Here is a 24029-nt window from a genome sequence, read left to right as displayed (position 1 = left end):
CTCTTCATTCTCAAAATGAAGCACTTCACACTTCTCGGCATTAAATTTCATCTAGCACTTTTCTGCCCATTCCATCAGTCTGTCTATTTCCTCTCGAAACACATCACTATCCTCCTCAAGGCTCACAGTACTTCCAGGTGTTGTCATCTGCAAAGTTTGAGATTGTGCCCTGCACACCCAAATCCGGGTCATTAATATATATTAAGAAAAGCGGTTGTTCTAACACTGACCCCTGGGAAACCCCACTATATTCCTTCCAGACTATTCACCACTACTGTTTCCTGACACTCAGCCAATTTCTTATCCATGCTCTCACTGTCCCATTTATTCTATGGGCTTTAACTTTACTGACAAGTCTGTTATTTGGCACTTTGTCAAATTCTTTTTAGAAGTCCACGCACACAACATCGACCACATTACCCTCATCAACCCTCTCCAATACTGCATCAAAAAATGTAATGAAGTTAATTTAACAAAATTTGCCTTTAATAGATCAGTGCTGGCTTTTCTTAATTAATCCAGATTTGTCCAAGTGGCTGTTGATTATGTCCCAAATTATCGTTTTTAAACTTTCTACCACCAAAGTTTAATTGACTAATCTATAGTTGCTGGACTTACTCTAATACTCTTTTTTAACAAAGGTATAAAATTTTCAATTCTCTAGCCCTCTGACATCACTGTTATATTGAAGGAAGATTGGAAAATTATGCCCGTGCCTCCACAGTTTCCAACATTACTTCCTTCGGTATCCTTGGAAGTATGCTTTGTTTAAAAATTTTAGTTCAAGATGGACTTTAGGACTGGAAGCAGTATATGTTGTAACTATTAATAAAAGAGATGGTACAACATACTTGTATGGTTTAATTTTAAAATGGTTGTCTTTCAAATGCCTTTTCAATTCATTATTATCACTGATATTGTACGCAACTTTATACTGTGCATAAAATTTATTGTTCAACTCTCTTTTGCCCTTTTTAAGATTTCGACCCATAAAAGGAAGACAGGAAGACCTCAAAGAAGTAATAGAGGATTTCAAGAAGAAGGAGAATTTAGAAAAAGCCTTCAAAGCACTAACAACGGGAGAATGGGCGCGACACTATTTCCTCAACAAAAACAAAAGTCAGGAAAAGTTATTTAAGGAGCATGTACGTGGAGTTTTCTTTTAAGTTTATTTTCATGAAAAATTTTCCAGGAGAGCACTGTGTATGCTTAAGGGTATAAATGATCCAAAGTGCTCCAGCTCTCCAAAACATCATTTTGATACAATTTGACAGAAAAGTCTGATTGAAACATGAAAGCCTTCCAAATCCTTCAAGATTTTCTGCATTGCACCTTGAGTATAAACCTCCTGTTAAATTTCACGAGGACAGTTTTGGAAATCTAATGACTTCTGTGTAAAATATTTGTGTGCGTTCTTGTTTTGTTATTGAATAATAAAATGTTCTATGTTCGTATACCCTGCTGTTCTGCATTTTCCATATGGCCCAATTTACTCTAGCTCCTTTGGCTAGGCAGGAACTGTTCTATATTTTAGAATAGAATTTTGTTGAAGCCGGTGGGCATGTTGCGATAGCAGTTAATGAGGCATACAGGAACTTGGAGTTTATAAATAGGGGCATATAGTACAAAAGCAAGGAAGTTGTGGTGAACCTTTACAAAACACTGACTTGGCCTCAAATGGGGCATTGAGTCCAATTCTGGGAACTACACTTTATGAAGGATGTGAAAGCATTGGTGAGGGTGCAGAAAAGATTTAAAAGATTCTGGAGATGAGAGGCTTCAGTTTGTATGTATAGATTAGTGAAGCTGGGTTTGTTCTCAGAAGAGAAGGTTGAGAGGAAATTTGATAAAGGTGCTCAAAATCATGAGGGTCTGGACAGAGTAGATGGACTGAAACTGTTTCCATTGGTGAAAGGGTCAAGAAAACTGGTTAGGATCTGGAATACAATGCCTGGGAGTGGCGAAGGCCAATTCAATCATAGCTTTCAAAAGGGCATTGTATAATTACCTGAGGAGGAAAAAATTGTAGGGCAATGGGAAAAACACTGGGGAGTGGGACTAGCTGAGTTGCTCTTGTAGAGAACTGGCATAAACATGATGGGTGGAATGGCCTCCTGTGCTGTAATCATTCTATGATTCTACCTTTTTTAAAAGGAAAAACTCTTCTGGACAAGCTGAGCTGACGGAAAGCTTTGTTTTGGAGCAGTCATATTAGCTGCGAGGAAGGCTGATGTTGTGGTGTATGCGAAGTCTCACAGCACAAACTTCTGTGGAGTGGGTTGTATATATGTAGGTTCGTTCTTGGCAACAACACAGTTGGTGATGCAAATGATCTCGTTTTGTAGATAACTAATTTTGTTACATGTTCAAGGCCCACTGATGGTCTTCCATGTATACTCTTAAGAAGGGTGCAGTCTAAACTGTAGTCATTAATATTGTGGGTTTGTACCTTTTTCTTACAAAACAGAGGAGTTGATAAGGTTCCATTCAACCAGTAGCATTATCTTGCCCCATAACAGCAGAGGGAATTGTTGTATTTCCCACTATAGTTTTCTGCAATTTTGACCATTTGTATGGCTACCGTTAATTTGGTTGGGGGAGTGCAAGAGATTACTGCCTCTAGAATCCCCCTTGTGCTCCAAACTCATTAGACTATATATTACACATTCTTTGACCATGACAACAGTGTAAATGTGATATGGTAAAGATTCCTGATTGGTCATTTAACTGGGGCATCTAAACATTGCTAAGCACTTCTATAAAATGTGGTTCAAGAGAATTACTGTGTGGGAGTGGTTACCTGTAATTCACGTATAGTGTTCGGCTGCATGAAACACCAGATCTTAAGGGAGGTGAGACCATTTTTTTAAATGCAATTAGAAAATAATGATGTGTCCGATTCCCTGTGGAAAGATATAAATTCTTGGGCCAAATCAAAAGTCAACAAGTGCATTGCAGTGCTGGGTTATGGTTCAATGATCTGTCAATTGAATATTTGAATCTGTCATTTACAGGAAATTGTGATTTAGCACAACTTTGTTCCTCAAGTGCAACTGTATAAGATTATTATATAAATGTAAACATTATACCTACAAAGTGTTTAATGTATTTTGGGCAGGTTTTCATTTATCTGAGAATGTTTGCAGCCGAAAGTGGATTTGAACTCTTGCCTTGTAATCGGTATTCATCGGAGAAAAATGGAGCCAAGATAGTTGCAACCAGGGAATGGTAAGAAGTGGACTAATTGTAGGTCATAGATTTATTTTAGATATGTAGTAATTTTATTTTTGATGCTCTCATGGCATGGTATGGTGAATCTATGCTCATGGAAGAATTAAAGATAAAAGCAGCGGTAGGACCTGTGGTCTCTACTTTTTTCAAAAACTAATCTGAATCTATGGAATTAAATTATTGCATTTCATACAGAATGAAAGCAGTATTTGTGCTACTTTTACACCTGCAAGGGGTGTGTGTGTGCGCATGTGTGTGCACTTTTGCTTTGGCATAACAATCAAACTGATTGATTGTAAACAGACTGATAGCTACATATTACAAATAAAAGAATTGTTGGAAACCTTCAACAGATCAGGCAGTTAACATTTCTGGTTAATGATCTTTTATCAGAACTGAAAGATGTTTCAGCTGAATAGCTTTTAAGCAAGTGCAGAACCAAAGGAAAAGGATTGCGATGGTGGAGATGGGAATGGCAGGCAAAAAGCAATAGTGTTCTGTGATGAGATGGAAGACAGAAGTGCTTAAATGTAAATAGTTATGCTGAAATGCAAAAGGAAGTGATCATGAGACACAAATAATGGGTTGCAGCAGAATGGCAGTGGAAGAAAGCGTGGAAAATCTGGCAAAATACATGGCTCCCATGGATCATCATTGTTGCTGAAGAAAGGCCTTGTGTGCTGAAGATCTCCAGTTTATAAATTGATTTCTGCCATTGGCGTCACAATTGAACAAATGTGCATTATATTATAAAAATGGAAAATTTGTACACCTGAAATATCAAAACTTAAAGTTAGGTCAAATACACAACAGCAGCTAGCTTTTATATAGTTCTTTTAGAGGAGGGCATTTAACAGAGGTGCAGCCAAAGAATGGGATGTTATCAGAGGTAACCAAAAGCTTCCTCAGGGAGATGGGTTTTCAGAGGTGTCATGAAAGAGGAGAGAGTGATGGGAGGGCTTTAATGATTTGGGTGGCAGTGCAAGTTCAAGAACCTTGGAGAGGAAAAGGCAGTTATAGATTGCGAGGGCAGAGGGATCAATCTAATTTTTTTTTTGAAGTGGGGCGATAACTGATTTTGTAAATGAGAGGGACAGTACAGGAAGAAAAGGAGCAATTTTCAACGTCAGCTTGGGGACCAAGAAGGGATGTGGAGTCTAATTTGAGGGAATAGGATCAATGGAGCAAGGGTAAATCCATGGCTGAGGTGATCTGAGGGAGGATATGAGTGATAGAGAAATTAAGGGGAGAATAGGGTAGATTTGGCTTGGGCAAGGTGAAGGGCTGGGGAAGCAGCAGAGGCAACTGAACGAATGATCTCAATTAGAAGCCGATGAGCTCCTTGCAGTTGTCCATGAGGTTGGGGCAGAGGAGAGATGGTTAACGAGTAGTGGCGAAGTTAGGTCAGGAGATTTGTATATGAATAATCCACTTTTTGGCTAGAAGTTTGAAATGAAGTTTTGACTTTAATCGTTCCAAGCAGTTGAGCAGCAGATATAAAATCTTCTTCCGTAATTATGCTAAGAAACGTCATAACACACACAAGTTAGGTTGTTGGGTCATGCATATTAATGATATAGCACTTTGTATTCTTTAGTTACTGGCCATTTTCTTTTGGGTATAATTACACAATTTAGTTTCCACGTGAAATGGCTCCAGTCTGCTAAATTTGTGAAGGGTAAACCCAAAGGCACTTGATTAAAGAACAAGATGGAGCACGATTCCCATTTCCAGGAGTATTCTCCTTCATTCTGATGCTATACTTAGACCGTAAATGCACTATTAAGTGTCTTTTTCATTACTTATCTATGCCCTTCTTAAACTCCTTGAACTCCTCGGATATAGAGGTAAAATCTTAATTATCTTTGTACTTGCTTGGCTTTGGCTATGAACTGTAAGGAAAATGAAGCTAAACAGGTTAGTCTTTTGCAATGAATGGTAACCCTGCAAGTTGTGCCCTGGTACATGAATCACAAAGTTAGTATGCAGGTACAGCAAGTGATTAGGAAGACAGATAGAATGGTGTTGTTTATTGCAAGGGGAATGGAATATAAAAGTAGTGGTGTTTGCTACAGTTGTACAAGGCATTGGTGGGACCACATCTAAAGTACTGTGTATAGTTTTTGGTCTCCTTTATGAAAGGATATGATTGCATGAGAAGCAGTTCAGGGAAGGTTCATTTGACTGATTCCTGGATGAAGGAGTTATGAGGAAAGATTGGGCCTGCACCCACTGAAGTTTAGAAGAATTAGGTGTAAGCTTATTGAAGCACATACAATTCTGAGGGGACTTGACAAGGTGGATGCTGAAAGGATGTTTCCCCTTGTGGAAGAGACTATAACTAGGGGATGAGTTTAGGACTAAGGGGTCTCACATTTAACACAGAGATGAGGAGAAATTTTTTTCTGAGGGTTGAGAGTCTGTGAAATTCTCTTGCCAGAGAGTGGTGGAGGCAGGGCCGTTGAATATCTTTAAGGCAAGAGTTAGATTTTTGACGAACAAGGAAGTCAAAGGGTATCGGGGATAGGCAGGAGGGTTGAGTTGAGGCCACAATCCGATCAGCCATGATCTTATCAAATGGTGGAGCAGGCTCGAAGGGCTGAATGGCCTATTCCTGCTCCCATGTTCACATGTTGGTAAATATTTTACTCTTTTCCACTCCCCCGCCCCCCATCCAACCAGAAAACTTACTCCAGTAGACGATTCTAATGGTATTATGTATTTTGCAGACTAAAGATCTTAATTTTGTACAATATTTGACCTGTACATAGGAAGAAGAATGACAAGATTGAGTTGTTGGTTGGCTGCATTGCAGAGCTGTCAGAGATGGAAGAAAACCTACTTCTTCGGCATGGAGAAAATGATTTTAGTGTTATGTTTTCCACAAGGAAAAACTGTGCTCAGCTTTGGCTAGGACCTGCAGCATTTATTAACCATGGTATGGAACCCTTCATAAGAGTTAATTACAATGAATAAATATAGTGGTTGGGATTATTAGTGCACTGCTATAATTCGGGCGCAATCTCCTTCTGTTAATTCAAAGTCATTTTGTTTGCTTGAAAGAAATTCAAATGATCTGGTACTTCAAGTTAAGGATTTTTTAGAATCAACCCAGCAAAACACTGAGTTAAAAACTTCATAACGCAACATAGCAACTATTGAAATGTACATAATCAAAACTGAGTCTCACAGCACAAATTCCAGTCATTTTGGAAAATACTCTGGTTTGCTTTCTGCTGACATTACAACAACTTGCACTTTTATAGTGTATTTAACATTGTAAAACATTCCATGGCACTTCATAGGAGAGATCATCAAACAAAATTTGACACTCAGCCACATAAAAACATTGGTGACCAAAAGCTTGGTTAAAGAGGTAAGTTTTAAGGACCATCTTGAGAGAGAAGGTTCGGGAGGGAATTCTAGAGCTTAAGGCCTGGGCAGCTGACGGAACAGCTACCTATAATATTTTTCGTATTGTTAGTATCTAATTAGCATATTACACAGTTCGAAATTACACCATAATTACTGCATCCACTGGTTAGGAGGTTACTTCTGTGTGGCAGCCAGTGCATGTCTGTTCTGTCTCACTGTATTGTTTTGTTTGAATGAGGTAGGACTATGGATGTAGTGTCTGTTCAACTACTTGTCCATAGTAAGCTTGGTCTTGGATCCAAACTGGCTCTCCTGGTTGGAGGTCTGGCAGGTTGCATGCCATGTGACATTTGTCATAGTTCCATATCTGGCTGGAACAATATTTGTTTCTCTGTCTCTCTCTCGGTTTGTCCAAGTCATCAGCTTACACACAGACACACCGTCCCCCCCCCACCAACAGAGTGTGTGTATGTCAGAGCAAGAGACTGCGGTCCATTGTCTGAGATTACAAGGTCTGTGATTCCATGTGTTGCAAATATCTCCTTGACCCGTGTAATTACGGTGTAATGACTTCTATCCATTTGGAGTAGTAGTCTACTATGAGCAAGAACATCTTAGCTCTGTGTTCGAAGTGGTCCATCTCAGACCTTTCCGTGATCGTGATGGGAAGGGAGATGACATCAACGGTTCTCTTGTCTCCTGACGATGAATAGCACAAGTAATACAGCTTGATGTCGTCTTTTCCAGTGATTTTGAGATACCTGTCTACCAAACAGAATAACTTATGTGGCTCGGCATTTTGTGATGCCTAAATGTACGTGGTGCAATGTCGAGCCTCAGAACTCTTGGAATGACCACTCTCTCGTCATAGATGAGTAAATCATCAACTATACTGAGGTGTCCTCTTTGTTCATAGCGTCTAAGAATGGGATTGTGTGACATGTATGCTGGCCAACCTTTGACCCGGTACTCTCTGACTTGAGCATATTCTTCATCAGATTTCTGTGCATCTCTGATTTCATTTGGCTGGTGAGTTGTTGCTGGTAGTGTTGTGGTTGTTGGCAATATAAAGGTTTCTCCCTCTTCAACAAGAGCTACATCACCACTGGGCGTGGGACAAAGCATCTGCATTCTACTGCTTTCCTGGCATGTATTTTGCATCAAACCTCACCATCCTCTGTCTGAATCATTGTACTCATGGAGGCATTCTTTTCTAACTCCTTAGAATTTAAGCATGTCATCAAAGGCTTATGGTCTGTCCCTATCTTGAAGTGGAGACCAAGAACATAATCTGTGAACTTCTCGCAAGCCCATGTAGCAGCTAATGCTTCTTTCTCTATCACTGCATATCTCTGTTCAGCGAGTGGGATGCATAGGAAACTGCTCTGTGCTATCCATCCATCTGTATCTGAAAGAGTACAGCTCCCAGTCCTGTAGAAGATGCATCTATGGCAATGATAGTGGGTAGCTCTGGGTCATAATGAGCTAAAATATCAGTTAATATCAGCATCTCTTTGATATTCTCAAAAGACCACTCTGTTGTGCTTCCTCCTAGCACCATGTGACACACGACTCCATCCAGTCCTTCTAGGATGCTTGACATTGTACTCTGGTAGATTTCTGGCAGGGAGATATAATGTCAACGGGTAGTTTGTAGCAAAACCTCCCAAAGAAAGTATTCAAGGTTGTGTGCAATGAGACTCTATCAAGGGATAGTTACCAAAAACTACTATTTGCATCTAGCTTCATGAAGATTGAACTCTTTCCAATTTAGCTAAGCTCTTGTGCACCAATGACCTAGAAGTTGAAAGTTCATCCTTTGTTCAGCTGCGTAAGACCTATACGCATTGTTAGATCAATTGGGTTTTGGCACTAGGACCGTCCTTGCCGCAGGTGAAATAATCCCTTGCTTCAACATAGTTAGTTTCCTCCTTTACTTTTCTGGGTGTTAACAGGCACACTGGCTTCATTTCTTGACATAGAGTTACATAGTATGCTGTCTTTTATCTCTAGTGCTGTGAACAGCTGTGGGAATTCGGTTCTGAAGTTTTTGGGCTGAACTTCAGCTTTTTAGTTCCTCTACTCTGAAAATCAGATGCAAGTTGATACAGGCCTTCAGCTCAAGAGTGAGCAACTCTGGTTCTGAATCATATACAATGTTTGTGATTTTTTTTCTCTCTCTCTCTGCTGGAAGGTTGTGTTTAACTCTCCTAAGACCTGGAGTTCTATCCCTCCCTGCCCGCTTCTCTAACCATGGTTCAACTTCAAAAAGAACCAAAACTGCTGCACCAAGAGCATCTTGTTTCCTGCTACTAGGATATCAGCACTCTGGTAGTTTATGCTTGGCCCCTGGATCTGTCCAAGGAAAGGCACCTCAATATCATGGATAGCATCTACTTCATGGATTGTGCCACCTTTCGAAAGCTCCCCTTTGCGAGTATTCTGCTTCTTGCTTCGACAGGCAGCCTTTCTGTATGAATGGCATCTGACCACTTTGGCAAGGCAGTTTTCATGCTTGTTTTTTCCTGCTACACCAATTACAGTTAGAGCGTCCATCAACAGCCCCATCTATCTCCCCTGCTTTTTTTAACGACGGCTTCTCTGTTTTTAAATGTGACACACTCTACTGGGTCTGCTTTAGAGATGGGGTTCCTCCTGACGTCTTGAATCACAGTTCGATTTTGCTTCCTGACCTCGGCTTGTCTGCTTGGTTGGATTGCCCTTACTAAGGTTAGATCACCTCTCGACTACACGTGGCCAGACAAGGCAACACCCAGCACCCCCAGAACAGTTCTGTCTCTGATCAGCTCCTCCTTTGAGCTGCAATTCTCTGCCAAGTCCATACAGGTATTTAGTGTAGTGAGAAGTTCTTTTGCAATATTTGATGTGACTGTCAGCCAGTTCCATAGAATTGAATATAATGGCTGTGGTGAAGCTGGTTCCTCTAATTCCATTTGTTACTGGTGTTGGGCCTTTTCCCACCCTTGTAAGCAACAACACTCTCCTGAACCACACCACCAATTTCTGACTAGCATTCGTTATGTCAGCTGATTGTATGAACTCTCTCCTATGGCTTTCAGAAGTTACAGGTTTTCAGATTTGGCCATTAGTGTCTCTAAGATTCTTGATTTGCAGATGCAACAGTTTCCTCTACTGTTGGAATGAACTTACTGTGCCAAGTGCAGCTGGGAAGGGATTCTGCTTTTGAATTCTGACATTCCATGAGCCACACAGTTGTGAACTGTTGAAGCAACTTCCCTGTTTTACAATACCAAGGTGATGCAATATTCCTCAAAAAAAAAAGTTCTGGTCATATCATGTCCTTCTGTTGTTTCCATGTTATGGACAGCAAACACCATGAAGAGATTTTAGCTTTTTGTTTTTAACCATGAAGAGATTAATGGATTTTGTAATTCTCAATCAGCAGTTTTCTTTTTTCCCCTGTAATACAAATGCAAATCATGGCAGTATCTCACTGCTTTTTTTCCCCCAGCTAATCATTCTTCCCTTCAAGATGGCATTCTGTTTGAGTGCAGCTTGTGAAAAAGGCCAGTTTTGTCACCATTTCAGATATTTTATAACCCATCCAGTTGTGGATGCTTTCTGGGCAGCTTTGTCTCCCTATCTGTGGCCCTTGATTGTGTGGTGACTGATTCATGATGCAAAAACGGCACCTGTTCTCAGCTCTTCAGTGAATTCATTTGTTCTTTTCTAGAACGACACAGTTGGCTTACTCGAGATGTTTAGTTCCTTGAATCTTTAATCTGAATTAAACAATAGATATTGCTGGGCAGAACCATTTGGGATGGGAATTTGGATTAGCCATTAATTCAAATTAAGAGGTTAGAATTAAGAAATACGCTTGCATTTGGGCTTTTCGTGCAAATTAGATACATTTTAATTAAATTTAAATCAAAGGGAGAGGATTCTACTTAGTTTGCCGGTCTACTTTTTCACATCCAATTTTCTATCCTGTTCTATTCTGGGGATTAACGTTTATGCTGCAATATAGCAGATAGCGGTTGGCCTGTAGTATATGACACACATGACCATTTTCCATAAACCACAGTAAGTATTCGCAGACTATTTGATGATGGGGTTATATCACAGCTAACCCTAATCCTTTCCACATGCACCTGCTTTAAACAAGATTCACTGGATAATTAGCGTGAATGGGAACCCTGGCTACTTTCCCCCCATCTTTTATCCATCTATCTTCACCTTTTAAAGAAAGGAAAAAAAACTTGCATGCATATTGTGCCTTTCATGTTCTCGGAATAGTTCAAAACACAGCATGGTTAATTAATCACATTGGTGTAATCATTATTGTTATGCAGGCAGTAATGCCATGAGATCTTTACATCCACCTGAGCAAACAATTGGGGCCTTTTTTTTAAATGTGAAAGCTAATAACACCCCTCTTAATACTCTCTAAGTACGGTACTGGAATGTCATTCTAGATTATGTGCGTAAGCCCACACCTTTTTGCCTCTGGTGAGAATACTGTCAATCACTGCCATGACTGAGAACAGGGTGGGTGGGTGGGGGGAGTGTTAGCTGCTTTAGTCTCTTCCTGGAGTATACAAACAATTTTGTCATCAGCATGCTAATCACAATCTGGACCGCACTCCAAACCCATGCATTTATGACTCTGATGAATATTACAGGTGCCTTGAGTGAACCTGATCCTGTTTTTCTTCATACATTTTCTGCTAGGGTTCACTGGATAGCAATTGCAGTAGGGACGCTGGATGCCTTTTGTTTCCTCTTCCCTGGCCTATATAATGCACTTCCACACCGGGAAGTGCAATTACCCATTGAAACATTGGAAACACATCAGAAATATAGTTGAAAAACAGTGCAACTTGAGACATTTTGGGTCATAGTAGTGGGAACTTAATTCTGGGCACCTAATGGCTACATGAAATACCCTCAGATCCACCTGGCAAGAGACAGAATTCTGATCAGTACTGAATAATGATGCCTACATATTGTTTGCTGAAGTGATAAATTATTTTGAAATGCATTTGTTTTAAATTGCCTTGATGAAATATTAATGGCTTTATTCTGTTTGTTTTTTTTCCCCGATGTGATGTTCTTTAAGACTGCAGGCCGAACTGTAAGGTAAGCTATGATTTTGCTAACCTCAACTTGGTTTCCTCAATAAAACATGATCAGATTTACGTTGACCAAGAATATATGTTTGTTTTATTTCTTTTAACTTTAGTTTGTATCAACTGGTCGGGATACAGCTTGTGTGAAAGCGTTACGAGACATTGAACCAGGGGAAGAAATCTCCTGCTACTATGGGGATGGTTTCTTTGGGGAAAATAATGAATTCTGTGAATGCTATACTTGTGAAAGGTAAGAATTACTGTTTTTAATTTGGTTATCTACTATGCAACTGTATCTCTGGGAACTCTACCCTATATGTTAAATGGCAAATTTAATTTTTTTTCATGCACAAAAATCCCCAGTTTTCTGACTTACTGCTGTACTGTAAATAAATACAGTTTTGTAATGTTAGACTTTTTTTCACCACCAGAGGATGACACTACTTCAGCCTGTCTACAAGGCATTCTGGGTAGGATACCAGTCGATCTTATGATCATGCTAAAATTATTTTTTGCTCTATACATAAAATGGACACTTGATACTTTTATGACCCAAAATTTGATATATATTCAAATTTAGTTGAAAATAGGGTGGAGTTCCTTTTTAAGGATTTATTTTATGTATATTTATTTTAGATTAGCTTATGAGTTGCATTTATTCCACTTTTATTTGAATAAAAGTGATCTTTTTTATCTGCTTTTGTAACTGGACAGCTTAGTACAATCATGGAAATTTTCCTGTATATTAGGAACTTTAATGGCTTACTTTCTTCCTTCAGGCGTGGGCAAGGTGCATTCCGATCAAAACCTGGACTTCCTGACCCTGTACCAGTCATAAATAGCAAGTATGGACTCCGAGAAACAGACAAACGTTTGAACAGATTAAAAAAGTTGGGAGATAATGGAAAAAACTCTGACAACCAATCCGTGAGCTCAAACACTGATGCAGAGATTACTCAGGAAAAAGGTATTGTATCTTGTTTCATTTCCATCATATTTTGCCAGTTTTTCCCCAGCCTTTTTACCTGAAAGCATTGATTCTTCTGTAGGAGTACACTCTGCCAATTTACCCTGCTCCCGTAAAAATAACTGCTTGATCCTTCCCTTCCCAAATCCAGGGAAATTAAGGCTAACTGTAACATTTGAATTATTGCCCCCAAACCGTGACCATTTCATACAAGAAATTGAACCTGGGTCCTAGAACCCAAGAGATTTACAGAACAGAAGGGGGCCATTCAGCCCGTATGTGTGTTGGCGTTTCTTTCTGGAGTAGTCAAAAACCAATCCCGTTCCTCTGCTCTCTGCCCATATACTTGTATCTTCCTCTGCTTCAAATGTCAACCAGTTCTAGTGGCAGAGCATTTCATGCTCTCCTAATTCTCTCTGATAATGTTAAATTGATTGCACCTCATAACTAACTACTCAAAAATATTCTTTCCCATTTAACTGTATTTGTTTTTGGGCTGAAGACAACATTGGTAAGGCATAGAGCCATAGAAACTTGCAGCGCAGAAGGAGGGTTTTAGGCTCATCATGCCTGTGCTGCCTCTTCAAAAGATTTGGAATGCACTGCCCAAGAGTGTGGTGGACGCAGGTTCAATCATAGCTTTCAAAAGGAAATGGAATAATCATCTGAAGAGAAGATTTGCAGGCCTAGGGGAAAAGGCAAGGGAGAGGAACAAGCTGAGTTGTCCTTGCAGAGAGCCAGCATGAACATGATGGACCAAATGGCTGCCCTCTATGATTCTAAAACAGCAGACAGACGTAGCCCTACACCCTATATTTTGTCTGCAAAAGTGCAAGCTTCTTATCCTTGGGTATATATCCTGCTACCATTCATAAAATTATTTATGAAATCTGATTCCATCACCTTTTTAGTTAGTGTTCCAGATCTTGACAACTGAGTGAAACAACTTTTTCTCCTTTCTCCTTTAGATCTGTTGCCAATGATCTGTGTTCTCTGGTTATTGGCCTATTGTCACCTGGGAATAGTTTTTCTTTTATATCTACCTAAACCTCTCATCATCTTGAAAACGTCTATTAGATCACCTCTTAACCTTCTCTACTCCAAAGAAAACAGGCCTAACTTTTCTAACCTTTGTAACATAAGTTACTCATCCATGGTAATATTCTGGTAGACCTTCCCTGTACCCTTTCAAAGGTCTTTACATCTTTCCTGAAGTGTGTTGCCCAGAATTGTCCACAAAGCTCCAGCTGAGGCCTTAACCAGTGATTTATAAAGTTCTAGCATTATCTCTACCCCCAAGTACATATAAACCCAAGTTACCCATATGTTTTGCTGACCCCCATATCAACTTACTGTGCTACTTTTTTTATTTTACAGATTTGTGTATGTGGGCACCAAGGGCTCTCTGTTCATATGCCCTTTTCAAAATTATGCCACTTATCATATACTGTCTTCCATATTAGTCCTCCCAAAGTGCATGAATTCACACTACTCTGCCTTCAACTCCTAACTGCCATGCTTCTACCCATTTCCCCATGTCATCCTGAAGTTTACAACTGTCCCAGTTACCATCTACTACGTTGCCATATTTTGTATCATCTATAATTATTGTTCATCCCTGTTTAGCCTGAGAGCATTAAAAATAGACCAAATACAGTAGCTTTCATGGTTTTTTTTTTTAGTGCTAGCCTAAGAATTGCTGAGTTCACTTTCACAATTTATCATGGTAAGATTTAATCACTCAATCAGCTGATTGTTGACCACCTCTGCTTCGGGATAAATAGTCCCAATGTCTTAAGTCTCCCCTCATAACATTAGTTTCTCATACCTGCTACCATTCTGATGAATTGGATGCATTCTAGGAAGTATTCCCCATTTTGACCACATACTTCATCTTTTTCCCTGTCTATTTTTATATGGTCAAAATTGCTTAGTATAACATTTGTTCTTACAAATCCTTCCTAACTACCTCACTATCCCTAAGTAGCGGTCATCACCTAGGATGTGCATTCCAGGAACTCTTCAGACTGCCATATGTAACACAGTATCCTTAGCTGCTCCTCAAACTTGGAAACCTTGAAATCAACTGCAAGCAATCAGAGTTGGTTCCTGCATGTGTGACCGTTCTGGATACCCAAAGCATTCAGGGACTTGCATATTGCACAGTTAACATGCATCATGGGCTTCAGTTCTGTGTTAATTGTTTTCCCCTAAACTTTAAGATAAAACAAATGCAAGTTGGTAATTTAACCCTTTAACTACAAGTTTTCAGGCCAACTGCCCTCCAATGCTGAAATCCTTCTGAGAATTTCTCATGAGGCTAACCCATACACATTCCTGGGTGTTCACATTCCACTAGTCCACTCTACTTTCCTAATCCTCATTGCTCCACTACTTACTGTTCTAGGTATGCCACAGCCCTCCACGATTAATTCTTAATATTCCAGCTATTCCTCAGGGTACAAATTTCATGGGGATCCTTTCATTAGCTTTCAGCTAAGCGATCCTCCAGTTTTCTTTACAGATTTCAAGACTGTGCGTTCAGTTCAAGTGTGATGTTCACTGCTGCCTTGGCTGGGAACTTAAAGATCAGGAATATCCCCTGGTTCTTAATGGTTCTCGATGCTTCCACAGCTCCTGTACAGCTGCTAATCCCGCAGCTGATTCCCAGCTACTGGCAGATGTATTCTCTCTGTTTCAAGCTGACTGACGGACGGATGGGGACACACAAGGCGCTGTGAGGACCATTGTAGGTTTCTTCCCTTGGCTTCAAACTGGGTCAATCTTCCAGCTGCTTTTCCCTCAAAATCCAGCTAAGAGCCCCACCTGTATTCCATGCAGTGAACAATGAAGTTAGTATTTTTTCTGCTTGACGTGCAGTCCTAACTGACATTCATTTCCTTTGGCTCTCTCCACTCAGTGCGTTGCAGCCTACACAAGACCAAATCTGCAACTGCCTCTGTCTGTTCCCAAATTTAACTGCTTGCTTCTGTCAGCAAGAACAGAAATAAATTAAGCAAAGGAATCTTCTACCCTGCCATCTCATCGCCATGACTACATGGCATGCTTTGGGATATTCTCAAACAGAAATGTCAATGAATTACTTTATCTTCCATGCTACTCTTTGATTCTGTAACCCATGGAGTTTTATGACTTTTTCCCAAAGTTGCTAGCTTTTAGCTTATATGGAGATAACGATAGACACACTGGCGCTACCAGGAGGTCCAGAAATGGGCCACCTATTGTTTAAGTTTTTTTTCCACTATCAACTCTAACCTTTTAAGATAAACACAAATTACTTTTTAAGTGCAATAAACCCAGGCTTCATTGAATTAAATCTACATCAGAGCTATTATCAGTTTCTTAGAGGTTCCCATTTTCTACAGTTAAAACTTAATTCCTAAAACCAGTAGTTATATTCAAAAATATACAAATTATTAACTGGATATTCACAACAGTAGGGTGAAATTACTCCCACAGTGCTGCTAGGTATGGAGTTCCAGGATTTTAACGAAGCAACACTGAAGGAATGGTGATATATTTCCAGGTTAGGTTGGTATGGCACTTGGAGGTAATGGTATTTGCATATGCCTGTTGCCCTTGTCCCAGGTAGTAGAGTTCACAGGTTTGGGAGAAGCTATTGAAGAAACCTTAGTAAATTACTGCAGCGTATCTTGTGGACGGGGTACACAATGTAGATACTGTGCACCATTGGTGGAAGCAGTGAATATCAAAGATAGTTGATGGGTTGCCAATGAAGTGAGCTGCTTTGTTTTTGGATGGTGTTTAGTTTCTTGAGTTGTTGGAGTTACATTCCTCGAGGCAAGTGGAGAGTATTCCATTACACGTATGGGTTGTGCCTTTTAAATGGTGGAAAGATTTTGGGAAGTCAGAAGTTAGTCACCTCCTGTAGAATATCCAGCCTCTGACCTGTTTTTGTAGCCAGTGTTTATGTGGTAGTCCAGTTAAGTTTCTGGTCAATGGTCACTCCAAGGGTATTGATGATGGGGAATTTTTTTGATAATGCTATTGAATATTAATAAGTGGTTAGACTTTCTCTGGTTGGTGATGGTCATGCCTGGCACTTATGTAGCATGAATGTGTGGCCACTTAGCCCAAGCCTGAATGTTGGAGGGTCTTGCAGCATGTGGGCATGGACTACTATGTTATTGCCATGGAGTTGCAAATGGAATTGCACAATCCTCAGCGAACATTCCCACTCCTGTCCTTATAATGGAGAGAAGGTCATTGAAGCAGCTGAAGATGATTTGATCCTAGGACATTGCTCTGAGGAACTGAAATGATTTGGTCTCTAACAATACCACCCATCTTTCTTTGTATTTGATGTAACTCCAGCCAGTGCAGAGTGTTCCTGCTGATCCTCATCTACTTCAGTTTTACTATGACTCCTTGATGCCACTGTTGGCCAAACCCTGTTATGATGTCAAGGGCCATCACTCTCGCTTCCCCTCTTGAATTCAGCTCTTTTTGGCCATACTTGGGTAAAGGCGGTACTGAGGTGGGAGCTGAGTGGTCCTGGCAGAACCTAAACTGAGCATTGGTCAGTAGGTTATTGGTGAGTAGGTTTCACTTGATAGCATTGTTGATGACACCCTCCATGAAAGTTCAATTGTACAGAGCAGTTGTCATTGCCACACCCCTGTACACTGAGAGACCTGAACTGTGTATCAGTGACATATAAGAGTACTAGAGAAATTCCATCAGCAATGCCTTTGGATTCAGTGAGAGGACCGTCAAACAAATTGGTGTCCTTGAAGCAAGTTCCGTAACCATTCAGGCAAAACTCCTGCATAATTAACTTTGACAGATTGGACACCCTGTCGGATGGCCAAAAACCATTTCCTCCACTAGGGCCCGTTTTATCAACTCTCAAATGATGAATGTTCTAAGGGAGAACAAAGAAAACGCTTCAAAGACACCTTGACACACTCCTTGAAGTATGGCAGCATTGACATTAATGACTAGGAGGAGCTTGCTACCAATCATTCAGAATGGCAATAACTTGTTCATCAAGCTGCATCACACTTTGAGTCACAACATCTTAATGATGCAGAACAGTAGTAGAGAAAGAAATAACAAGAAGCAATTCCTACATTCCAGATCCCACTACCTTGTGGGATGTCCTGCCCTACATGGCCAAAGATATGCAGGTCATAAACTGGCCTGTCACATGAAGACCCATGGCAGAAACTTGAGACCCTGAGATGACATCCTTGAATTGAGGTACAGCCAACGACAATGACACCTTCCACCCCTTAATGATTTGAGAGTAAACTGATGGAAGAGTATTGCCCCCAGTTGGAATTGTCCTGCTTTTTGTGTACAGGTCATAACTTGACAATTTTCCACATTGTAGGATTGATGCCAGTGTTGTAGCTTCACTGATATAGCTTAGCTAGAGGCTCTGGTGCATGTGTTTATTACTGTAACCAGGATATAATTGGACATTGTAGCCTTTTGCTATATCCAGTGTCTTCTGTCATTTCTTGATGTCACGTGGGGACGGGACCACTAGTGCTTGTGGTTGAAGATGGGCACACATTTCAGCCTTGTCTTTTGTACTCAAATTGGGCTTTACCATCATTGAGGACTGGAATGTTTATGGCTTCCTGTTGTTTAATTGTTCACCACCATTGATCACTGAATGTGACAGAACTACAGAACTTTGATCTGATCTGTTGGTTGTGGCATGACTTAGCTCTGTCTACAGCATGCTGCTTCCACTGTTTTAACCTGCATGCAGCCCTGTGCTGTAGCTTCCCAGGTTGGCAACTAATGTTTAGGTATGCCTGATACTGTTCCTGGCATGTTCTTTACACACCTCATTGAACCCAGGTTGGTTCTCGAGTCTGATAGTAATGGTAGAGAGAGTGAGGCCATGAGGTTACCGATTGTGATGGAATACAATCCTGCCACTGCTGTTGGCTCTCAACACCTTATGGATGGCCATTTTTGAGAGGCTAGTTCTGTTTTGAATCTATCCGTTTAGCACGCTGATAGTGTCACAGAGCACGAAAGTGAAGATGAGACGTCCTCCATAAGAACTGTGCAGTGGTCACTCTCCCAATACTGTTACTTGACAGGTCAGGATGAGGTCAAGTAGGTTTTTTTTCTCACTAACTTGGATCATCTGTTAGTTTATTTAGTTGAACTGACCTAGGATATCCAAATTATATTTGTGAGATATGTTTGTGATTTTCAGTTAAACAAGTTTGGTAGATAGCACCTCACTATATAGTAAAGTCAGTAAGCCCTATCATTTGTAAATATTGCTTATGGTGATTTTTAAGTTAATTGTGACTACAACTTTGGTACATTTGTAATAGTGTTTGATGCCTGTAAATGGTGTACTAGTAAGATTTTCCCATTTAAACCAATCAGCCTTTTGTCATGTTTTTTAATCCCAACAGCTTGTGATTCTACAGTTCCTTATTAAAAAGCTTCGTTTTAGTCGGTCTGTAGTTTCATACTGTGGTCACCAGAGACTGCTGTGGTACAGACATTTAAGTTTTCTCTCCACCTCTGCCATCATGTTTTTTTACGTTCCAATAATTAAATCATACACTTAAAAGGGTTACATCAGATGGTGTCTTTCTTCCTCCCACAAGCTTTTTAAGCCTAGCATGGGTTCTGCTCAGGGCCATGATCTACTTCACTTTTCGTACTGAACCTTTTGTCCCTCATTTCCTCTTTGCCCATTCTACACCTCCACTTTTACTTAAATTTTTCCCTTGCACCTCTTCCTCCTATTAAGTGGTGACTGTATGTTTGTACGTGTCTGTGTCCCAAGAAGTGGCTGGTTTCTTAATGGCGAGTTTGCACCTATTTTGAATCTTTGGATACATCCATATTGATGCTTTTTTTTTAAACAATCCAAACAAATATTTCTGATGTAAGATGTTTAATCAAAAAGCTGTGGCTGGAGAAACTCTGATTTAAGAGCTTAAACATCATAACTAATACTGTGCAAAATGAGAGTTAAAGCACAATCAAATTGTTGCTAATTTACCTCCATCTCCTGCAACTACATCCTATAGGGTACTTGAGCGATGAAATGCTAGATTGATGAAGAAATTGAGGGAAGTGCTGCAGGAATCAATGTTGCCACTCATTGGGCTTGAGTATAATATTTTTGGTAATCTTGTGTAAAATCTTTCCTTGTGTTTTTATTTAGAAAATACACATTGCAAATTACAATATAATAATTGATATCTGTGTTTCAGCTGCAACTAGAAAATCAATCAATATGAAAAAGGATAGCAAAAGCAGAACAAGGCAAACTTTACCCAGAACATCAGCTGCCTCTGGCTCTACCTCATCCTCTTCAAAAATATGTTCTGTAGGTAATTCCAAGGTACCAAAGAAACTGAAAACCTCAAGGCCGGTTAGGTCTTTGGCCTCAAAATCAAGGTTAAGAAATGAATCTAGAAGGTCAGAGCAAAAGACCACTTTTAGAAGTCTTGAAATGGACAATTTAGTTCTCAAGGAACCTAAAGTAGTTCTTTATAAGAATTTGCCACTTGAAAAGGACAAAGATTTAGAGGGGCCAGCAAAAGTTGAAGGGTCAAGTAGATGTCTGACCAGACATGCTGTTCGAGAAAATAACATAAATTCTGTAAAAGATTTACATAAATTTTCCCGCTTGCGTAATGGAACAGTACCTTGTACCTACATGACCCGACGGGCAAAAAGAACGAGACTTGCTCTAAAAGAGCCCTGTGATGTTGCTTCTTCATTGGAGCTTGAACCAAATATAGTGGACAATGAAAGTCTTCATTGCAGAGAAGAGAATGAACATGTGGACTCAATTCAACATGTCTGTGATGGCTCCCATGTAAATACATTGATCCAAGAGTCTTTGTCTGATATAGGGACAAATTGCCAAAATAATGGCATATGTTTGAGCAGAAGGAGGTTACAACAAGGAAAACTAGAAAAAATTGCTGCACAATTAGATGAATGTGAACACACGTTATCTTGTTCTATAAAAGAGAATGTGAAGGAGGAAACTATACCAGAATTGATAAGTCTTCCTCCAATTCATAATCTTAATGGGAGTGATAAAGTTAATTTGGTGGATATGTCTGGTGTGTACCGAGACTGTGTTGGTTCATCAAATGGCGGAACTTCAGATTCTTTCATGGTTTCTCACAAATCAAAAAGTTCAGAATCTCATAAAATGAAAGATTCCAGAGCAACAGGTGAAAGAAACAGAAAGAAACGGCGAATCACAAGGTATGATGCACAATTGATACTTGAAAACAGTACTGGGATTCCCAAATTGACTTTACGCCGCAGGCGTGACAGCAGCAGTAGTAAGACTAATGACCAAGAAATGGATGGAAAGAAATCCAAGATTAGTATCAAACTGAGCAAAGACCATGAAAATGACAAAAGTAACAATTATGTAGCAAAGCTCAGTAATGGGTTTACCACAAGCTCAGGAAATAATTCTACAAAACTCAAGATACAGCTGAAACGTGAGGAACAGATTAAAGGAATTAAGCGATCACACTCCCTCATGGAAGACCTCTGTAACAGTGGTGTGTGTTGTGATGATTCTGTTTTGGTGAGGTCTAATGGAGAAGTGGATGAACACAGACAACACAGAGGTGAGGATGATGATGAGGAAGATGATTCTTCATCATCTTCATCGTCCTCATCATCATCCTCATCTTCCTCGTCATCCGAGGAGGAGGATTATGATGACGAATTTGAAGATGACTTTATTCCACTTCCTCAGGCAAAAAGACTAAGACTGATTGTTGGCAAAGACTCCATAGATATAGATATCTCATCAAGGAGAAGAGAAGATCAGTCTTTAAGACTTAATGCATAAGTTTTGGTTCTATACTAACCATAATGTACAGTACTTTCCAATCAATTCCACATTTGAATGAACTTACTGTAAATTTTGATGGCACTTCTGTATTCATTATCAACATAAATATTGTAGAAAGTGTACAGTATATTGACTCCTGATTTTTTTTGCAGATTTTTATTGTACTATTAATAGCCTTACCATGTGCAATTCTGAGTTTTGGAGGGTGTTAACTCTCTGTGGTAGAATTAAGGTATAAAACAGAATTGTTGTACATAAAGACCAGGTTTTCTTTTCATTTTTTCTTCTCTTGAGCCTCAATATTTTGAAACACAATTATGGTGGATATTCTAATTTTTTTTAAAATGAGCATTAATTTGCTCTCCTGTATGAATGAAGGTTAAAGAATTCAAGAATCGATAGTGGCAGCAAGTACAAACAACAAATTTCTACTAGCTGTTCTTATCACCAGCAAGGAATTGCAGCTTTTAGGCTCGTTTGCTAGGTGTTTTCCCCAGGTTATGTCAGTTTTACACTGTATGCTGTCCCAGATGTACTGTTTGTGGCCTTTGTCAGTAGCCAGCTATTGTTTGGAAGTTTAAATAAATGGAGTTGTTTAAATAAAATAAGTGTGAGCTGTTCGCTGACCTTGTGATACAGAATATGTGCAGGGTATAGTACTTTACAGCATAAGAATATGAATATAGTTTAAATGGCACCTGTATATGTAAAATTCTCTGGATCCTTGTACTCACTTTTGACTGTTAAATTACACAAAACAGTATTTGTAGGTTTCCTGGAAAAAGAATAGTCATGACTTTTGTTTTTAAAAATTAAACACACCTTTTTTGTAATGAGTTGGTATTAAAGTCATAAAAGCTGAATTTAAATTTGCGCTTAAACAAAGATTTTACATGTAATTTGCAACAGTAGTGATGTTCATCCAGCATTTCCCTTCATCTCTCCCATCTGCGGTTCTTGGCCTGACAACAGATGTTTGAATTCTGGTTTGGGCTTATTAAAGCAATTGTTATTAGTAAAGTGAATATATGAGACTTCTTAAGTGAGCCCAAGAAAAATTTTCTTAGTTGAAATTATACCTCATCTTTTGTATATAAGGTTTAAGCTTCCACTGAGCCACTGCTCGAAGTTTTTTCAGATATTCTGGGGCGATAGTGGTTTGCTTTATGAGCCTCTTGCTCCAACACGTCTCATTTTGTGTTTTTGTCTTAAAACAATTTTGAGTGTAAATGAAGTTTCAAAATCACTTTAGCCCAGCTTATAGGTCATTGTGTGTTACTCTAAGTGCTTTGAAGCCTGTGTGAAACCAATGTATAGCTAATCAAAATGAATGTAAGCTGAAGATTTTTGAAGCTCTTTAGGAAGTAAATAGCAGGGACTGGTTTACATAAAAAAAAATGTCATGAACTGTTAACTTACTAGTCCTCATGATGCTTAAGAGTTATACATTGGGCAATTCTTGGTTTATTCTGTATAATTGCTAGGCATGTGTATTCTATTTTAAAATACCATCTCTGCGAGGTGGATGGTGTGCTTAGAAAATAGCTAGCCTTCACAGTATAATTTGGAGAAACTACATTGTGCTTTCCAACTTTGGTACTGAGGTTTAGGTTGTTTTGTTTGTGACCTGATTCCTTTACCTTATGCTTTCGCCAACTCTGTCTCTTGATTTTGCTCTTTGGATGTTTTGTATGTATTCATTGTTTCTCAAACACCTTCACCTATGTGTATTGCCCTGTGTTTATTTCCCTCTGTGATTCTACTTTTCTTTCACTTGGTATGAATCATATCTATTTTTCATGCTTGGCTTTCACTCATTCTCTAATTAACATCTATTTTTTCCACTCATGTCTATGTTTCTCATGTCTGCTTTTTTTAAGGTACTTTTCTCTTAAATCCTCTTCTGATGTGTTGCATGCCCATCTTGTGTTGCATTGCTGTTCTCTTGTGATCTTTTATATCCAACTATTCCTTTCTCAGCATTTTCGTATCTGTTCCTTGTTTACCCATCATGCTTGTCTCTCTCATAATCAATTGACTTATCTTTCTCTCAACATTCTCTTTCTAATCACTCTTCATTCTCTTTTTTGTGTCCTTTTTTCCACTGTACCTTTCTAGTTTCCTCAATTTTAGCAGATCTGAATTTTTAAAAAAAGCTTTTGTACTTGCTTGTCTTGGTTGCTCTTTAATACCCTTTATATTTACTACTTAAAATCTTTGTTCCTTTTAATTCATTCTTGAGATGTGAATGTCACTGGCAAGGCCAGCATTTATTGCCCATACTAATTGCCTTTGAAGGTGGTAATTAGCCACCTTATTGAACTGCTGCAGTCAATGTATAGGTATACCCACAGTGTTGTTAGAGCGCTGCGGGATTTTGATGCAGCGACGTTAAAGGAATGGCAATATATTTTCAAGTCAGGAATATTGTGTGACTTGAAGAGGAACTTGCAGGTGGTGATGTTCCCATGTGTCTGTT

At 39.4% G+C, this 24029-nt stretch overlaps 1 protein-coding gene across 3 annotated transcripts in view; it reads left to right on the top strand.

The window, feature by feature from the left end:
• The window catches only part of kmt5b (lysine methyltransferase 5B), a 43144-nt gene extending 21467 nt beyond the window's left edge, over nucleotides 1-21677 (top strand). For 2 of the 3 annotated variants that reach the window (XM_078549156.1, XM_078549157.1), the window contains exons 4-10: nucleotides 980-1145; nucleotides 3119-3228; nucleotides 6003-6169; nucleotides 11711-11730; nucleotides 11834-11970; nucleotides 12500-12687; nucleotides 19932-21677. In XM_078549156.1, coding sequence (XP_078405282.1) covers nucleotides 980-1145; nucleotides 3119-3228; nucleotides 6003-6169; nucleotides 11711-11730; nucleotides 11834-11970; nucleotides 12500-12687; nucleotides 19932-21547 — 2404 coding nt within the window. In that variant the 3' untranslated portion in view covers nucleotides 21548-21677. Of the gene's footprint in view, nucleotides 1-979; nucleotides 1146-3118; nucleotides 3229-6002; nucleotides 6170-11710; nucleotides 11731-11833; nucleotides 11971-12499; nucleotides 12688-19745; nucleotides 19844-19931 lie in introns of all 3 variants that reach the window. The other variant, XR_013577573.1, reaches the window with a different exon arrangement.
• Nucleotides 21678-24029: the final 2352 nt, after the last annotated feature.

This window comes from Cetorhinus maximus, chromosome 9, assembly GCF_964194155.1.
Source record: "Cetorhinus maximus chromosome 9, sCetMax3.hap1.1, whole genome shotgun sequence".
Lineage (NCBI taxonomy): Eukaryota > Metazoa > Chordata > Chondrichthyes > Lamniformes > Cetorhinidae > Cetorhinus > Cetorhinus maximus.
Note: the sequence above shows the minus strand (reverse complement) of the source record. Positions and strands in the feature narration are given on the sequence as shown.